This window comes from Solanum dulcamara, chromosome 8, assembly GCF_947179165.1.
Source record: "Solanum dulcamara chromosome 8, daSolDulc1.2, whole genome shotgun sequence".
NCBI lineage: Eukaryota > Viridiplantae > Streptophyta > Magnoliopsida > Solanales > Solanaceae > Solanum > Solanum dulcamara.
Genome location: NC_077244.1, coordinates 79,192,397 through 79,206,880, shown reverse-complemented (window position 1 = coordinate 79,206,880; position 14,484 = coordinate 79,192,397). Strand labels below are relative to the sequence as shown.

Here is a 14,484-nt window from a genome sequence, read left to right as displayed (position 1 = left end):
AAATCTAGTAATAAAATAGTTTATTCATCCAGTATGAAATTTGTTTAAAGTTTAGTATTCTTTCTGAAGGTTCGATTCATAATTTATGAAATTGTGTAATTTATACTTCGATAATTCAAAATAAAGGGTCTCGCTTTGCCCGTTAAGAGTAGATAATCCGTTCCCTGTCTTTGTTTCTATTGCATTCTATCTCATCGTATCACATTCTGTTCTGCGAGATTAGAAAATCACCATCAATACCTCGGTCTAGGTCCGAGATAATCCTTTGTTCCATAGCCCTGAGGCTATTTACAACTAGCCAATTAAGAAGTCTCAGATGTACTAGCACTGCATCTTTGATGCAGTCATCGATTCTCTCGAGAGGTCACAATTACCGCAAACAAAGATATTAATGACGAAGAAGGTTTTTTTGTTATGCTATTAATACTTGCTCTGCTATTTTGACTATTTTTTTCACAATACAAAAATTTCAGTGTTGGGACAAAGTTATCAAGCACTTTGCAATTAGTGCATAGATTTGTGTTTTTGAGTGGATTTATTATGTAGATTATGTTTTATTTGATCTAACTAGAGTATATTAAGAAAAAAATAGAAGAAGAAAGTTGAGTAGGACTTTGACCCAACTTGATGTGTTTCATTATTTTTTTGTCAAGTTCTATAAATAATTAATTGGAAAGTTTTCTTTTGTTGTTATCTTATTTGGGGGTTAGACGATTTTCATGTCTTACTAAATAATCTTATATTATTTCATATCCTCCAATTAATTTTATCTTTTAATGAATTTTAGATCATATGAGAAAAGTTTAGGAGATCTAATAAAATTTAGTTGATGCAAGAATTTTATAAATAATGTATTAAAAAAAAGCCATGATCCCAGATAAATAATGTGGAGAAATATATTTCTCTACCCTTGAAGCGATTCAATCAAAGAGTAGTTGCTTGCCCACAAGGTTCAAATTGTCTACTTCTTCATTGGTTGTTTTTAATATCAAATTGGAAAATTTAAATCCGATGAAAAATTCAAATATGTGTAGGGTAGCGGAGGTTTTAGTGCACCGGACTACCCTTTATTATTCATTTATTCTAATTTTTTTTGATCTATCATTTTTATGATTGATCTTAAAAAAATTAGCAAAAAATAATAAATTAGTTGAGGAGCGATGAAAATTTCAAGACCATTATAGGTTTAGTTCTTCATCCCAACGAGAAATTCTACCATAATATTTACCTTGATTGTTTACATTTATAATACATTTGACACTTTGAATTAATTGCTTGATTACTAATATAAAGGTCCATTAAGCTTGAATTTTAAGTTTTATAATTGTATAAGTTGATTTGATTTCACAGATATATAATTTAGTTAACTTTGATACAAGTGATGCAGCTTTTCATTAGATTTTGATACAAGTGATGAGGAAAAGAAAAGCTTCTCTTCCCAAAAATTTTGCTTACCAGTGGGGATAGAATGAGGTATTACAAATTTTTTGTCCTAAAAGATTTCACTTTGCTAGACTTTAGCCATACACAACAAACTTTCACACGTACAAAAAAATTTATTCATAACCCTATTGGATTTTCATTAAATTAGTATTTTTTGTCCAATGATTCTTAAGAAATAAATAGTTGGGTCTATTATAATTTCTAAATTTTTTTGCCGACGTTTTTTTTTTAAGGATAAATTGTTTAGTAAATAATCTTCTTTTTACTATTTTGCAGTTTATGATTTTTTAGGATTATGATTTAAAGATTTCCTCTGAACAAAGTAAAACACATGTAAAAAAAATATGCTATGCTCTAAAATTGTATAAATATAAGATAATAGTTTAATTTCAAGAATTATATTTCTCTAGTCCATATTAGGTGAATTGTAGGGGTATGTCATACCCCTTAAGAAAAATATTTGAAGACATAAATAAAATGCTACTTTTCACTATTGCCAATTTGATTAGTTTCAAATTATTCTCTTAGAAATTATAAAGTAATTAAGAATTGAAGAATAAAATATAAAAAGAATTCCAATAATTTTCTTATGAATTATGAAAACAATTTGAAATTATGGGGAAAATGTAAAGAAGGTATAAAAAGTGACATTTGGACCCTCGTTGAAGTCCAAATACTTTTAGCCCAGCCCGAATGAAAATAAAAAAATGGACTGTTATTTCTTTCTTTTCCAAAATCACTTTTTTATTTTTATTATTACTTATAATAAAATAAAATCAAGTCTTGCACTCTCTTCTCTTCTCCTCTGCCCTAGCTTGCTCCTCTTCCGCGATCTCCTCGTGTTTTCTCTCTCTGACGCAACCAAACTGCTGTAAGTTTCTGTTTCTCTCTTTCGTGTCTTCCCCCTTCTCCATCGCCCTCTACCTTTTCTTCCTTTCGATCTTTATCTCTAATTCCACCCAAACCCTAACCCTAACCCTAGCCTTGGCCTTTCTTTCTCAAAAAAGTTTATCCAATTGTAATTTAATGCTTTCCCACATATTTATTAATTAATAATTGTTCTTTCTGATTCATCCTTACACATGTGTTCTTAATCGCTGTATACAAGTTTTTGTTTAAGCAAAAATATATATATGAAAAAACTATGATTGTATACATAATTACCCCCCAATGCTGTTTATGATTGCTGATGGGACGATCTTGTTGCTTCCTTTTGGTTTTGGGGCTGGCTCTTGAAGTCATTGTGATTAAATCTATTTTATAATTGCTGTAACTGAAGACTAAACTAGTCAAATTATGATGTAACCTGTCCCAACTAATTCCTGATTGAGGCATTGTTGTTCTTGCTGCATGCTGCTGCCTTTAGCATGTGATCATCCTAATTGTTTCCTTTAAATAGCTGTATTTTTAATAGATTATTGCTCGGAGTGGGATTTGCTTTTACAAATTAGTTATATACTGTTGTTTCGTGTTTCTTTCTTGATAAGCTAATGTAGGGGTTTCAATTGCTCATGCGCAGTTTGTGCTTATGACGACTAGTCAGATGAAGACTATCGAGCTGGAGGAAGGATGGGAGTTCATGCAGAAGGGAATCACAAAATTAAAGAAAATCTTAGAAGGGCATCCAGATTCATTCAGCTCTGAAGAGTACATGATGCTCTACACGTATCCATAACATTCTTTGTGCTTATAGTTCCTTCTCTTTTTTTCTTAATTATGTTTTCTGCTTTCACCTTTTCCTCCTTTTGGTTGGTATTACTTCTTGAATTATCCTTAATTTGAAGAATAGAACTATCTATAACATGTGTACACAGAAGCCCCCTCACGATTACTCTCAGCAGCTATATGAGAAATATAAGGAAGCCTTTGAAGAATACATCAATTCTACAGTAAGAACCGTTGGCTAGAAAATTCTCTCTCTACTAAAGTAGCTTTATGCGTCTCACTGGGTTGAAGTTTTGTTGATGATATAGGTGTGCCAGTTAAATTTTATCAACTTGTAAACCCACTTAGTGAGTTTAATGTTGCCATGACAAAATTTTCACAAAATTCAAAATTTGTTAAATATATGAACAAAAAATATGTATGGACTATGTTATTGAGACGTTTTATTTAGTGATAGTAATTTATACTTCATTTACCAACTCAGACTCACATGTACTGAACAGGCTACAGAGCATCCTCATTGCTCAGCTTTTCCTATTCAAGTTTCCCATCTGTATTTGTATTCTTTTTTAGGTTCTCTCTTCTTTGAGAGAGAAGCACGATGAGTTTATGCTGAGGGAGCTCGTGAAAAGATGGGCAAATCATAAACTTATGGTCAGGTGGCTTTCACGGTTCTTCCATTATCTTGATCGGTATTTTATTGCTCGAAGATCACTCCCTGCACTTAATGAAGTTGGTCTGACGTGCTTCCGTGATTTGGTTAGTTTATAGCATTCCTATGTGATATCATATTGGTTATATTATATTGCATATCTTTTATATTTCAACTTTTTGGGATAAATAATCTTTATGCTGTTGTTGTGCATGATATTTACTTTTGTGATTGTTGATAATAGGTTTATCAAGAGTTGAAAAGTAAAGCTAGAGATGCAGTTATAGCACTGGCAAGTGTCATGCCTTCTTTATTTGACCCAATTTTGTATCATACTATGCGCCAAGAATAAGAGTCTCATTGATAATCCTTTTTTATCAGATTGATCAAGAACGTGAGGGTGAGCAGATTGATAGAGCATTATTGAAGAATGTGCTAGGTATATTTGTTGAAATTGGAATGGGGGAGATGGAGTTCTATGAAAATGACTTTGAAGATGCCATGCTAAAAGATACAGCAGCTTATTATTCTCGAAAAGCATCAAACTGGATTGTGGAAGATTCTTGTCCAGATTATATGTTGAAGGTAAAAATTCTTTCTGCAATTTTATTTTTAATGTATAAGTTGGTTGTATCCATATCCCAGAATGTATATTGATACCTGTTATTCCTAAAATAGGCAGAAGAGTGCTTGAAAAAGGAGAAGGATAGAGTTTCTCATTATTTACACTCAAGCAGCGAGACAAAACTTCTGGAGGTCAGTATTGGAATGAGGCACTTGGAAATAGAAATATTAGTATTTTCTTGGCATCTTAACTACTGAAGAAAAGCCATTTAAAATTTAAAAATAAACTGCTTCGTATTTATGATATTTTGCAGTAGCTATTTAACTCTTTTCTAGACCCGGTTATTGGTTTCTTGGAGTTCCCATTAATTGGTGTCGGATACTTAACTTCATTCCCCTTGATGATTTCTTTGAATAAACTGGATACTTATGAAATGAAAAAGAAAATCGTCTTTCCAAACCTTTCAATTTAGTTTCTTCGTTGTACTCAGAGGAGGAAGTAAGTATGCATCTGGTGTATTGAGAAGCCAAGAGCATTCTGATTGAGTCATTTGATTCACAACTATGCTTCATCAGTGAGATGCTGCACTACCTTTTGGTTGATATTCTGCTTATCTTTTGGAGCAGATTCTACTGGAAATTGCAAAAACTTTCCACTTTAAGTTAAGAGGTGCTTCTCCATGATTATGCATCATTAATGAATCTCCTTCATTGTTCTTTTACTTGAAGCACATTTTCTTCATTGAGCCAAATGTACAAAATAGGGCTGTTGGTCAGTGATGATTTTATTTTTATTAGAAATGAAAAGCAAAGTTGATGCATATAAAAATTTGTTTCATGTTGGTTTTATCAGGTCATTAATTTCTTCGTTTTTACTTGATATTTACTTGATTAAGTTTGTTCAGTTTTGGAATGATTTACGTTAAAAGTGCCTCTGGTTGCATCTATTTTTCAATTGAGACTACACTTGTGCTGCAGAAAGTGCAAAATGAGTTATTGGTTGTATATACTAATCAATTGCTTGAGAAGGAGCATTCTGGATGTCGAGCTTTGCTTAGAGATGACAAGGTATTAATTCCTTTCATATTAGGTATCTACTAGTCAATATGAATTTGACTTATTATGTGAGGATTTTGTTTACCCCCCTTTTTATCCACCCTCTCTTCATGTCAGGTAGAGGATTTATCTCGAATGTATAGGCTATTCCACAGGATTCCTAAAGGTTTGGAACCAGTTGCAAATATGTTTAAGCAGGTATGGTCTTCTATGTAATTGTTGAGCTCTACCACAGGGTTTTCTTTGAGTTTTTTTTTTTGGTGGTTAAATACTTTGTGATGGTACATATTTTGCAGCATGTCACTGCTGAAGGCATGGTGTTGGTGCAACAGGCCGAGGACTCAGCAAGTAACAAGGTCTGTTGACTGAGCATGTTGGGCTTCATTTGGCAATATGGTTTTGGGCCCCTTTTTCTTTTTAATATTCATGCTTCTTGAACTAGAAGATAAACTGATTATCACTTCATTTTGAAGTACTGATATTTATGATAATTCTACAGGCTGAGAGTTCCAGTGGTTCACAGGAGCAGGTAAATCCACTTTTCTGAATTTCTACTTAAGTTGAATTTTATGTGTAATAGCACGGGAGATGGTTCAACTGTTTGCGATCTGTTTCCTCAGGTCTTTGTTAGGAAGGTTATTGAGCTGCATGACAAATATATGGCATATGTGACCGACAGTTTTGCAAATAACTCTCTCTTTCACAAGGTATATCCAGCTGTCCACAGTTGTGTGGTTATACTTTTTACCTTGAATAATTTGAGATACTATTTCTGATGTCTCAACTTCTGAACTTTTATAGGCTTTGAAAGAGGCATTTGAGGTCTTCTGTAACAAAATTGTTGCTGGCTGTTCTAGTGCAGAGCTCCTTGCCTCTTATTGTGATAATATCCTTAAGAAGGGTGGGAGTGAAAAACTCAGTGATGATGCTATTGAGGAGACATTAGATAAGGTAGCACTAACCCTATATCTGGCTTTGCTCTCTGGTGGTCTCTCGATTTTTCAGAATTCATAATTGTTTGTATTTTATGTAGGTGGTCAAGCTTCTTGCATATATCAGTGACAAAGACCTTTTTGCTGAGTTCTACAGGTTGGAAGCTACGCCAAACTTTTTTTGACCCAGTAACTAGTTTCTTTTTACATCTCTAACCATTGGATAATGGATAAGTATGCTGTCTTCATAATTTTATAGGAAGAAGCTTTCTCGGCGACTGCTTTTTGATAAAAGTGCCAATGATGACCATGAGAGGCTTATCTTAACAAAGTTAAAGCAGCAGTGTGGTGGACAGTTTACGTCAAAGATGGAGGGAATGGTGAGGAGAGAGTACTGTATTTCTACTTCTAACTTTTATCTTCCCCTGTTCAAATTATCCTGTTAACACTTATCGTTTGAAATTAAAAAACAGGTGACGGACTTGACGTTGGCGAAGGAAAATCAGAGTCACTTTCAGGAATATCTCAGTAACAACTCGGCAGCTAATCCCGGAATTGATTTGACTGTCACAGTTCTTACAACTGGCTTTTGGCCTAGTTATAAATCTTCTGACCTGAGTCTCCCTGTGGAAATGGTGAGATCTGCTTTTCATCTGATATAATGATTCAATTTCTGCTGCTTATTTGATCTTTTCTCTTTTTGTTATGGGTGATTTACTCTTCTCTGTTGATATCTCAGGTGAAGTGTGTAGAGGTCTTCAAGGAATTTTATCAGACGAAAACAAAACACAGGAAATTGACCTGGATTTACTCACTGGGTACATGTAATATCAATGGCAAGTTTGAATCAAAAACTATTGAACTTATTGTGGGAACTTACCAGGTGATCAGTTCGTGAAATAGTTTTGCTGCATCATCCCTGTCTGATACCAAATATGGTTTCTGATTAATGTTCTCTTTTTCAGGCTGCTGCTCTATTGCTGTTTAATGCTTCAGATAGATTGAGTTACTCAGATATCAAAAGTCAGTTAAATTTGGCTGACGATGACTTGATCAGATTGCTTCAATCCCTGTCATGTGCCAAGTATAAAATTCTGACCAAAGAGCCTAGCAATAGAACTGTTTCGTCAACGGATCATTTTGAATTTAACTCCAAGTTCACTGACAGAATGAGGAGGATTAGGGTATAGATACTGTTTAGAACTACTTGTATTTTGTTGTGATGCTTACTTTGTGTATGCTTGCGGATTCTCAATGACTTAATTGTACTATCCAGATCCCCTTGCCTCCGGTGGATGAAAGGAAAAAAGTGGTTGAGGATGTTGACAAGGACAGACGTTATGCAATTGATGCTTGTATTGTGCGCATAATGAAGAGCCGAAAGGTGCTTCCTCATCAGCAGCTCGTGTTGGAGTGTGTTGAGCATTTGAGCCGCATGTTTAAGGTATGCCACATCGTCACAATTTGTATTTTCTAGGTTTAGGTATTCCATTTAGGAAAGTGGACATGATTTTGGGCTGCCTATAGCCATGACATTCAATTTGAAATTGAGGAATGTTGTTGCTTCTATGCCGGACATTTCACTTTCTTTCTTGCTATCTGACTGCGTATTACTTGAAATGTCTTTTAATTTTTAAAAGTAAGTTATCAATGTCGTAGCTCGTAGGGATTGGTTTTTTGATAGAAAATCTTAGATGGTTATCACTTGTTTTGCTTCTCCTAGTTCTGACTATTCAAAAAAAATTGGAGAAGCGATGATGACGGTTGACACGGGTAACAGGAGGATATTGACTCCTTTGTATTTTTTATTTTATTTTAAACTTTCTCGTCTTTGTCAAAATTTTAAATTAAGAGAGTTATTCAGTCCAAAATAAGTAAGCATTTAACCACTTGCATTCTATCATAGGTGTCAGGAGGAAATACCCAAAATTTTCAGTCATCTCCATGTATATTTCCTCTATTTCGAGGAATGTGTGATCACCTCAAAACTTACCGTAGATATATAATGTAGGATATGCAGAGTGCTGGAAATTCTGTTGAGGTGTCATCTTTGTAAGCCAAACTAGACAATATATTTCATCATATTCCCTTTTCAAGTTTCTTCTGTCCCTTCAAAATGATTTTAAGTTTCTTCTATCCCTTCAAAATGATTTTTTCCAGAAAAATAGTTATAGGCTCTAGTTGGAGAGACGTTTTAGCTTGTCTATTCTAATTGTTGAATTTTCTCTTGTACCTATCGTAAAATAATAAAAATTTATGTGTAGCCTGATTTCAAAGCAATCAAAAAGAGAATTGAAGACCTTATCACTCGGGACTACTTGGAAAGAGACAAAGAGAACCCAAACTTGTTCAAGTACTTGGCCTGAGGCAACAAGCTGATACCTTGGGGTTATATTGACTTCTCTTGGCACCACGTGGAAGTGAGTACAGCTGGATTTGTTTGTTCGCTAAGGAAATAGCAGCGAAATTTTTTGACCTTGCCTGAGTAGGCAACTTGTGCAGTTGTTAGTATATCATCACCTTTTTTTCTGAAGTTGAAGGCACTTGAATTCCTCGCAGTAAATATTTCAGCCATGCACTTTTTCCCCTGATATTCCTGATTGCCACTTAAATTCCACATCTTTGTGTAAATCTTATGCTTTGGTGTTTCTATATGTCAGTGCAACCCCTGGATTATACATGGTTCAATGTGGACTATAATATCTTAACCTGTTCATGGCACGTGTATGTTTCCTTTTGAACAGAAAATATTATCATTTGTTCAACTTGTTGGATTTTAACCAGATGAATGTGTTGTGCAATGTTAAAGTATATAAGGTCTCTACTCTAAGCCTCTAATTAAAATTTAAGACACCTGAAAATCCCGAGACCAAGCGCACCTGCATTTGTAATTTGTATAGGCATTTTACTTTTGGAGCCGATTAAGCCTTAATCGCGGTTAAGTTTGTCCACAGTGGGCTCTTTATTCCATCCGATTGTGCTTACTACATCTGATTCATTATGTAGGGCAGTCGAGAGTTTTCACTTTCCCAATAAAGCAAGTTGTTGATTCTTTTGGAGCAGACAGTAAATGAGTCCTCCCTTCCATTTGTTGACTATTTGCTTTTTGTATAAGTTGGCAAATACGTATCGGGCAGATATTTGATCATAGCATTGGAGAAATCTATCGATCTACTCTTATCAATATCTATCATATCTACTAATCTTGGTTGATATTTTTCCGATTGAAAATGTGGGAAAGTTTTTTCTGCTTCTGACATTTTATGATATCACATGCCCAAAAGAGAGAAAAAGTATCGTAGGAGCATTACCACCATGTTTCGTAGCTTTTCACTTGCTTTGTATAAAATTTAGTACAAGTTATGGGTAGATCTTTGTATTATTTTAGGTGCGATGTGAAGGGTGGAATAACTAGATCTCATATAAATAAACTTTGCTTAATTAATTACTACATTTCTAAGACCTGAACCAATATCCTACCCATATCCTTATGTACGATTGTGTTAATCATAATGGCCGAGAGAGAAAATTAGTTAATAGTAGTTATTCATAAAAAAGTGACTATTTCTTTAAGAAGTTAAAGATTAATCAATGTTAGCCAGCTTGGTTTGTTAGCTGTGGGGAAAAAGCCTGCATTGTGGTTCTGGACACATATTTTGTATTGTCAAATAAAGAAGAGTAAAGAGCCAATTCCTCAAAACTATATACTGTTTGGAGATGATCCCAATCCACAGCCATTGCCAGCTCCAAATATTAATGTGAAATTATATTATTATTATTGGGTCATTGCAATCATTGTCCCCACAACACTCCAATGTTGACTTGGACCACTCCATCATTCATCCCAATACTATAATCAATGTTTCGTACGTTTTCACTAAACATCCATGTGGTAAAAATAATAATCACCTTCTTAGTGATCCGATTATGTATAGTATTCTTTGACGTAGTGCAACATGAGACCTTAATCCTATATCTAGTGTAGTGGCAAAAGAAAGGAGTTTGTGGGGCTCATTATATGGCTGGGGTTTAGAGCTTCTCATCATTTGATGATATTTTTTGGTATACATTGATTATGATGTCCCAGTCTTGAAATGGCCATTCATCCTTAAAAAATATGTATATAGGTTTAGAGACTACAAATAATTATGTCAACTATGCAACTTCCCCTATATGTGTATTTAGCTTAAAGAGTCCATCATTAATTTATACTAACCTTAATGCAGTGCGAATTTTCCTAAAAAAGCACAATTATATTATTGCCATCAAATTAAAGTGATATTTCATCCATAATTAGGTTGTTTCTTTAAGAGTTATTAGCTTTCACAACTACTCATGATTACAAGGATTCAGGAATTTACTCATTTTTAAAAAAAAACATACTACAAAACATGGTGATAATGAAAAAAAGTCACTTTTCCACCGTAAAGTAGCAATATCATTATAAATTTTAATTCCTTCATATACCTAAATGAATTTTAATACTCTTAACTCGCTTAAGTTAAATAGTAATAATAAAATATTAATGTGGTACCTGAAAAATAAGTGAATAGCATAAACATAATTATTGGAAATTGATGAGACTTTCTCCTTACTCAAGAGAGATAGAGAGAGAGGACCAGTTTCTTCCCGTGTTATATATTATATTGAGACAGACGCAGTCGATAACATGCCAGCATATTAAGCTTGGAGTAGTGTTAACTAATTTGGTGCAGGGAGACTAGAAAGATGGGAGTTGCTGAATTGAAGACTAACATATCTGTGAAGAGCAGGTCTTTTCGTCCAACATGTACGCACCAATCCCAATCCCAATGGTACGTACATCAATTACTTTTATCTTTGAACCAATTATATATGATAATATTCAATTCTTTTCTTGTTTTCTTCACATGTAAGCTGATTGACTTCTTCCTTCTTATTAAGCCTATTTCGTGACTTGTCTTACAACTTTTCACCATTGACCAAATTTCCTGTGGCAGGCCGATTTCTGATGTTTCTAGTGATGTTACAATACAAGTTGGAGCGGCCAGTTTTGCTCTTCGTAAGGTATGAATATGTAGTACCTTACCTAAACTTGCTTTGCTATTTTATTTAATTTCCTTCATAAGTTATTGAACTACTCAACTCTAGGTAAAACAGCAGTCATACTAATTATGAATGGTTAGTGAGTCTACAGGTAGCTTAAAAATCACAATCAAAAGTTTACTTCATTGTATAATCCACATAACTACCATCCTGTCTAAAATAAAGTAGAGGATGCATTATTAATTTCAGTGTTTTCTATAGGACAACAACGCGTTTATAATGTGTTTAGACTCTTTTTGCAGTTTCCTCTGGTTTCTACAAGTGGAAGATTTAGAAAGCTGCTGCTGGATGCAAAAGATTCAAACATGTCAAGACTCAATCTTTCTGCTCTTCCTGGTGGATCTGAAGCATTTGAACTCGCTGCAAAATTCTGTTATGGGGTGAACATTGAGATTACCATAACAAATGTTGCAATGCTAAGATGTGCAGCCAGTTTCCTGGAAATGACAGAAGAAATCACCGATAAGAACCTGGAAATACGAACCGAGGTGTTCTTAAAGGACACAGTATTCCCAAGCATATCCAACTCCGTGTCTGTTCTTCACAGCTGTGAAAAACTACTACCAGTATCAGAAGAAGTCAACCTTGTTAGTAGGTTAATCAATGCTATTGCAAATAATGCTTGTAAAGAGCAACTTACATCTGGTTTATTGAAGCTGGAACATAATTTCCCATCCAAACCAATTCATATAGAGACAGGGTGGGGAAAATCACTAATTTTTCTGAATCTGGAATCGTTTCAGAGAGTTTTATCTGCATTTAAGACCAAAGGTCTTAAACAAGACATTATAAGTAGAATTCTGATTAACTATGCACAAAATTCTCTTCAGGGGCTCATTGTTAAGGATCCTCATTTAGTCAAAGCAAGTTTCTTGGATTTGGATTTACAAAAGAAACAAAGGGTCACTGTCGAAACTTTAGTTGGCTTGCTACCAACAGCGTCGAGGAAAAGTACAGTTCCAATGGCCTTTCTTTCAAGTTTGTTGAAATCTGCAATAGTAGCATCAGCATCTACTTCTTGTAGATCTGATCTAGAGAGGCGCATTGGTCTGCAACTACATCAGGCGATTCTTGAGGATCTTCTTCTACCTGGAAATGGGAATGGAAACAGCTATAGCTCTCTGTATGACACTGATTCAATCTTAAGGATCTTTTCCTTTTTCTTAAATTTGGATGAGGATGATGCAGAAGACAACCAACTAAGAGATGAAAACGAAATGGTTTACGACTTTGACAGCCCTCGATCTCCCAAACAAAGCTCAATTTTTAAGGTTTCAAAATTATTGGACAATTATCTGGCAGAAATTGCACTAGATTCAAATCTAACACCATCAAAATTTACAGCACTGGCAGAGCTACTTCCAGACCACGCCCGTCTAGTTGATGATGGACTGTATCGAGCTGTAGATAATTTCCTCAAGGTAAGTGTTTTAATACTCATGACTTTACTATTATAGCTAGTGCGTAATTAAATGTTGTTACAAGAAATAGTTTTGTGATTTTACTGGATAGAGTTTAGTGGTCATGTGTGAAATTAATGAACTTGCTGTACGTTCCCTTTATCAGGTCGCCAGTTCTGCAGGCTTTAATTTCTTAGGGAATAATAAAACATTTTCACATGTTAATGTAAAAAATTGATTGCAGGTTCATCCGAACATTAAGGAGTCTGAACGGTATAGAGTGTGCAAAACTATTGATTGGGAGAAATTATCAGAAGAAGGGTGCAGTCATGCTGCACAAAATGAGCGGTTGCCAGTGCAAATGGCAGTTCAAGTGCTGTATTTCGAACAAATGAGACTGAGAAATGCAATGAATGGGGGCCAAAATCAGTTATTCTTTCAGTTTCCTCATCGTTCAGGGAGTGGGGCTGGAAGCGGATGCATCTCTCCTAGAGACAATTATGCATCAGTGAGGAGAGAAAATAGAGAGCTGAAGCTTGAGGTAGCAAGAATGAGAATGAGGCTTACGGATTTAGAAAAAGATCACGTGTCTATGAAAGAGGGGCTAGTAAAGTCGTCATCACATCCTGCTAATAAGTTATTCAAGTCGTTCACCAAGAAATTGAGCAAGCTCAACGCAATGTTCCACATAAAACATCATACAAAGCGTCCGCCATTAGCGGGAAAAGCAACTTCAGAAAGTCGGTTTCCTAATTTTCACAGGAAAAGGAATCCTTCTGTTTCTTGATGCTCTACGTGAGAATAATAGCTCTTTTCTTTAATCTCTCTTTTTAGTTGCCATGTTTATATTTTTTCACATTTAAGACTAATACTACTTCAGTAGTTGTGTGGAATTATCTGTACTGAGAAATTTCATTTATATATAGAACATCGATCCGTTTGGCATAACTAAACTCATCAATTATTAGACATTTGAATGAGGTACGTTAATAGTCAAGTCTTCTGATGACTATTATATTTATATGGTCATGTTCTCTATGCTTCTGGCTAGTAATTTTGTTGTCCACATATATATGGACAATTGTTTTATTATGGAATGTGAGGCCAGTTTCATCTACCTTGATCACTCAGCCCCATGTTTGCATATATGAATCTTTCTATTTCACTCCCTCAAAAAAAAAAAAAAAAAAACACACAAAAAAACAGAGAATATTTTTCTAGGAATTGAGTTAAGACTTTTTGAAAATGACATAGTCTCATTGCACAAATACATTATATTGATCTCAGAGAAGTCAGAGGACGTGCGTAATTTTTCCATTTATCATTGTAGGAAATGTAAAAACAACAATCTACATTTAGAAATTTGATTGTACTCCCTTTATTCCAAATTTATGTGATATGTACACTTTCTTTTTCAATTTGTCTCTTTCTATCTTTAGTAACATTTAATTGCAAACTTCTTATATTACCCTTAATTGAAATGATTTATAATCACATTGTTGGGTATGCCAACAAATTTCTAGATTGTTAGCTGAAAAAAAATTGAAAAACGGTGTAAAATCTTTTAATGGGGAAAATCATGTGGATTTAACCCAAATTAAGCGAACAATATCACATCACGTTAAGAACATATATATTAGGGCTGATTAACCCTTACACACAATATATGTGATTTTGTGTTTTAGAG

General features: G+C 34.3%; 2 protein-coding genes across 2 annotated transcripts; both read left to right on the top strand.

Annotated features, from left to right (window-relative positions):
• Positions 1–2,199: 2,199 nt before the first annotated feature.
• Positions 2,200–9,033, top strand: LOC129898949 (cullin-1-like). Its single transcript, XM_055973663.1, has 20 exons — positions 2,200–2,314; positions 2,963–3,108; positions 3,233–3,332; positions 3,682–3,867; positions 4,005–4,052; positions 4,142–4,345; positions 4,439–4,516; positions 5,303–5,392; positions 5,498–5,578; positions 5,677–5,736; positions 5,880–5,909; positions 6,001–6,087; positions 6,182–6,331; positions 6,414–6,469; positions 6,572–6,692; positions 6,786–6,947; positions 7,052–7,195; positions 7,278–7,496; positions 7,589–7,756; positions 8,577–9,033. The coding sequence occupies exons 2-20, from the start codon at positions 2,972–2,974 to the stop codon at positions 8,676–8,678; spliced, it is 2,223 nt and encodes a 740-aa protein (XP_055829638.1). The 5' UTR covers positions 2,200–2,314; positions 2,963–2,971; the 3' UTR covers positions 8,679–9,033.
• A 1,769-nt stretch (positions 9,034–10,802) lies between these two features.
• Positions 10,803–13,731, top strand: LOC129899527 (BTB/POZ domain-containing protein At1g03010-like). The gene is made up of 4 exons (XM_055974527.1): positions 10,803–11,126; positions 11,292–11,358; positions 11,640–12,818; positions 13,042–13,731. Exons 1-4 carry the CDS (start codon positions 11,041–11,043, stop codon positions 13,582–13,584), a joined length of 1,875 nt encoding a protein of 624 aa, XP_055830502.1. The 5' UTR covers positions 10,803–11,040; the 3' UTR covers positions 13,585–13,731.
• Positions 13,732–14,484: the final 753 nt, after the last annotated feature.

Excerpts from the sequence above, each read along its gene's own strand:
- LOC129898949 (XM_055973663.1), top strand. The coding sequence starts at position 2,972 with ATGACGACTAGTCAGATGAAGACTATCGAGCTGGAGGAAGGATGGGAG. Across the intron at positions 5,579-5,676 it reads TTGCAAATATGTTTAAGCAG|CATGTCACTGCTGAAGGCAT; the intron begins GTATGGTCTTCT and ends CATATTTTGCAG. Across the intron at positions 7,757-8,576 it reads ATTTGAGCCGCATGTTTAAG|CCTGATTTCAAAGCAATCAA; the intron begins GTATGCCACATC and ends ATTTATGTGTAG.
- LOC129899527 (XM_055974527.1), top strand. The coding sequence starts at position 11,041 with ATGGGAGTTGCTGAATTGAAGACTAACATATCTGTGAAGAGCAGGTCT. Across the intron at positions 11,127-11,291 it reads CACCAATCCCAATCCCAATG|GCCGATTTCTGATGTTTCTA; the intron begins GTACGTACATCA and ends TTCCTGTGGCAG. Across the intron at positions 12,819-13,041 it reads CTGTAGATAATTTCCTCAAG|GTTCATCCGAACATTAAGGA; the intron begins GTAAGTGTTTTA and ends AATTGATTGCAG.